We start from the raw sequence: 3,382 nt of genomic DNA, 5'->3' as shown, positions 1-3,382 counted from the left end.
GAGGGTGTGGGAGGGGTGAGTTGAGTTTGTGGTACTTTGAAAAAGCGCTGTCGGACAGAAGAACGACAGCGACAGACACTCCCTGCCCCCTGTATGTTGTTACCAATGGCAACAGGCTCAGCCATCCCATCTCATCCCATCATGTGGAAGGAGGAAGACACACACACACACACACAGAGATATACACACACACTTGGATGAGCATTCATCTGTGCACACACGCAAACAAACACAGAAGCTGTTCTGCCAGATGGGTTTGAAAACTCCCAGAGATCCACAGTCGACTACGGAGATAATGTTTTCATCTTCACTTCAGTGTCGTCTAAAAACACTGACCTCTGAGAGTCTGACTGAGTAAGAACTTACTACGTCTTTTCAGCGTCAGACTAAGTCTTTCCCCACAACGTCAGTCATTTCAGCTCATTAAACCGGTTCCTAAACACTGTTGGTGACATCACTGCAGTGTGAGGTTGACAGACTTGACCCTTCAATAGAGTGGGCGGTGGTCAGAGGTCAGAGGTCGAAATGACACTTCAAATGAGACTGATCTTTACAAACTCAAATGCCCGTGCTAATTGCTAATTAAAAAAGAAAAAAACAGCAACGTACTGTAGTTCCAGTGTAGTTGGAATCTTCTCAACTCCAGAATATTTTATTTTTTTTGGGGGCGTTTTAAATCATCTGGCAGAAAACATTATACAACGTCTACAAATATAAACCCTTAACTATTGGTGATTTGCCCCAAGAGGCATTAGCTCTATTATCCCCAGGAGTCCTGGATAGAAGTAAAAAAAAAAAAAGATCATTAATGGAAGCAATAAAGTCCTGACAGTTGCTGCCTACGATACCTCCTTCATCACAGCCAATAAAAAAACCCTGAAAAAAATCAGTCATATCAACTGTATTTTATCCAAACATAATCTGTTGATTTTGCTTCTTGAATTCTTTTCTTTACCAATCAACCTTGATGCTCAACCCGAGGTGTTGACGACATATCGTATACATGTGGGCGCTGCTACAGCAACAAAATTTATTTTCCTGTTTTTTTAAGACGTCTCGTAAGAAGAAAATTGTAAGAGTCGATGGAGGGTTTTTTTTAAAGGCGTATTTCTCCAGAGAGAATTTCCTCTGCCAGTGATACACGAGGCAGAAAGACTGAAGCACCAGCAGCTGAGACGGAGCTTCATCCTATACTGTGAGTACGTGGAGGTGTGAGAGAGAGAGAGTAGGAGGGAGAGACCAAAGCCTTGGTTATTCTCTCTGAAAGCGCTGTAGCCTAGACCTTCGTTGGCAGTGCGCCCCCTGCAAACACACACAAGTAGTGTTCAAGTGTCCAATATGTTGTGAACAGCTGGGTGGTGTCCAAAGGAAGGACACTCTGTGAATAAGAAGAAAGTCCAAAACAAAATATTCCTGCTATGATGCAGTAGAACAGTTTACATGACAGTAATACTATCATGTACTGCAGAATTACTTCAACTGTGTATATTTTAATTGTGAGTTTGTACAGCCTATCAGTTTACGCCAGTTTGTTTACTTGTTACTTTATTTCTATTTACTATTTTTGGGATGTTTTTGTAATGGGAACAAATGGGGTCAAAGGTCAATGAGACCATGGGCAAAAATCATAGAATAACATCTGAAATAAACAAGGTTGCAAAAGTGTACTTACATTGACTTACCACTAGGGGGACGTTTGCATTGGTCGTGCCAAATTCAGACTTTGAGAATCAACAGTCGAAGTCAGGTGAGAGGTGTGAGACAGGTCGGTCTGAAGACCTGGGGAAGATACACTCTGTCTGTCTACACTTGTATTTGGGTCTTGTGAGGCCCGGGTTTCGGTGACGACATAACGGGGACGTCTGCCAAACAGGATATTCTGAGAATTCCTTTAAATAAAGTTAAACATTGCAGCAGTGACAGGCGTTGGGAAATAATGGGTGATTAGCTTTTTTCGTATGTCAATAATCGTACTCACAGAAAACGCACACACACTCGCTCACACGTATGGACCTGGAACCATCGGTAACAACACCCGAGTGGGAACCTGGTTTGGTGGAGGATCCAAAAAGGCGACGGGGGGAGGTCGGTAGGGGTCGGGGGGAGGGTATATAAAGAGGGGCTTCAGGGTTACAAAATAAATATATCCATCAACATATTGTATATGAGATAAAATGTTTATAAATAAATTTGAAGTTACAAATCTGTTGAAAACTATGTTTTGAAGATGAAAAAAGTCTGTCTCATCAGTCCTGTCTGTGGACAGTGGAAGCTGTGATGTCAGCTGCGGCTCTCAGCGGCTCGTGGCCCACTGATGCAGCCCACTTTAGTCTGTACCGCAGTTCACTTGAGTCCACGTCTTGGAACATTCCCTTCTTCTGGTCCATTTACCTGGACCAGTCCAGTAGACAGTAAACCTCTGTAACTGCATCTGGTTCTTCTTCTTCTTCTTCGTTTTTTTTTTGTTTTGTTTGTTTTTTGTAACAGCTTGATCAAGTAATTTTCAGAGCCCTCTTTGGTCCTGGTCTAACCTTGATCCCGCAGTTCTTGTCCTCCCACCAGGGGCATGAAGGGCAGCGGTTTGACATAATACTCGTATGACTTTATATTTTTGCTAAAGTGTAGATTGCCCAACACCGGACTCGCCGCTGTCCTCAAATAAAAAAGTGAATAAACAAAACGGCCACTCCGATGGTCCGCAGGACTACCATGGCAACCAGGATAGAGCTGTAGGCCTGTGTGGGGGTGAGATGGAGACAGAGAAAAGAGAGAGCACGTTAATATTAAGGACACACAGCAGAATACATGCTAATGTAGATGTGAGTTCTACTGCACATTTACAGCCTGGTTATTTGTAGTCAACGCTCCACTAACTGCTCTGCTTGTCCTACTAACAACAGAGACAAAGGAGGCCATGGAAATACATCATTGGCTGATGGGAAAGTCTGAGGAGGATCTGTGAGTGTTTGGGGCTGTATTTCCAACACTGGTGCAGGGGACCAGGCCTAGAACACAGTATATTTTAGCATTGTATATAAAGGTTGGGTTATACCATTAATGTTTCCAGAAAGTACTTTAGGAGAATTCACCATCGTTACAAATTGTGGTTGAAACATTTGGGTAAAATTATAAGTCGCACTTTTTTTTTCATTCTTTGGCTGGGTTTGCGATTTATATGTAATATATATAATTTCACGTTCATACTGACAGCCGCTAGAGGGCACTCTAGGCTTATTTACTAGTAACTACCACTGAAAATGTACATGGTTGTTATTTTCACACTGACAGCCACTAGGGGGCACTCATACAACATCTATGTGTTTTTTTTTCTCTTCTTCGTTATGCATTTTTTGGCTTGTGTGACTTATATTCTTTTAAATTT

General features: G+C 42.3%; 1 protein-coding gene across 4 annotated transcripts in view; it reads right to left on the bottom strand.

Annotated features, from left to right (window-relative positions):
- Window positions 1-2,459: 2,459 nt before the first annotated feature.
- jph3b (junctophilin 3b) overlaps window positions 2,460-3,382 on the bottom strand; it is a 39,877-nt gene continuing 38,954 nt past the window's right edge. For all 4 annotated transcript variants that reach the window (XM_008311034.3, XM_025056597.1, XM_025056598.1 and 1 more), the window contains one exon: window positions 2,460-2,735. In XM_008311034.3, coding sequence (XP_008309256.1) covers window positions 2,655-2,735 — 81 coding nt within the window. In that variant the 3' untranslated portion in view covers window positions 2,460-2,654. The remainder of the gene's footprint in view (window positions 2,736-3,382) is intronic.

The sequence above is a fragment of the Cynoglossus semilaevis genome, chromosome 6, assembly GCF_000523025.1.
Source record: "Cynoglossus semilaevis isolate Cse_v1.0 chromosome 6, Cse_v1.0, whole genome shotgun sequence".
In the NCBI taxonomy this organism is placed as follows: domain Eukaryota; kingdom Metazoa; phylum Chordata; class Actinopteri; order Pleuronectiformes; family Cynoglossidae; genus Cynoglossus; species Cynoglossus semilaevis.
Note: the sequence above shows the minus strand (reverse complement) of the source record. Positions and strands in the feature narration are given on the sequence as shown.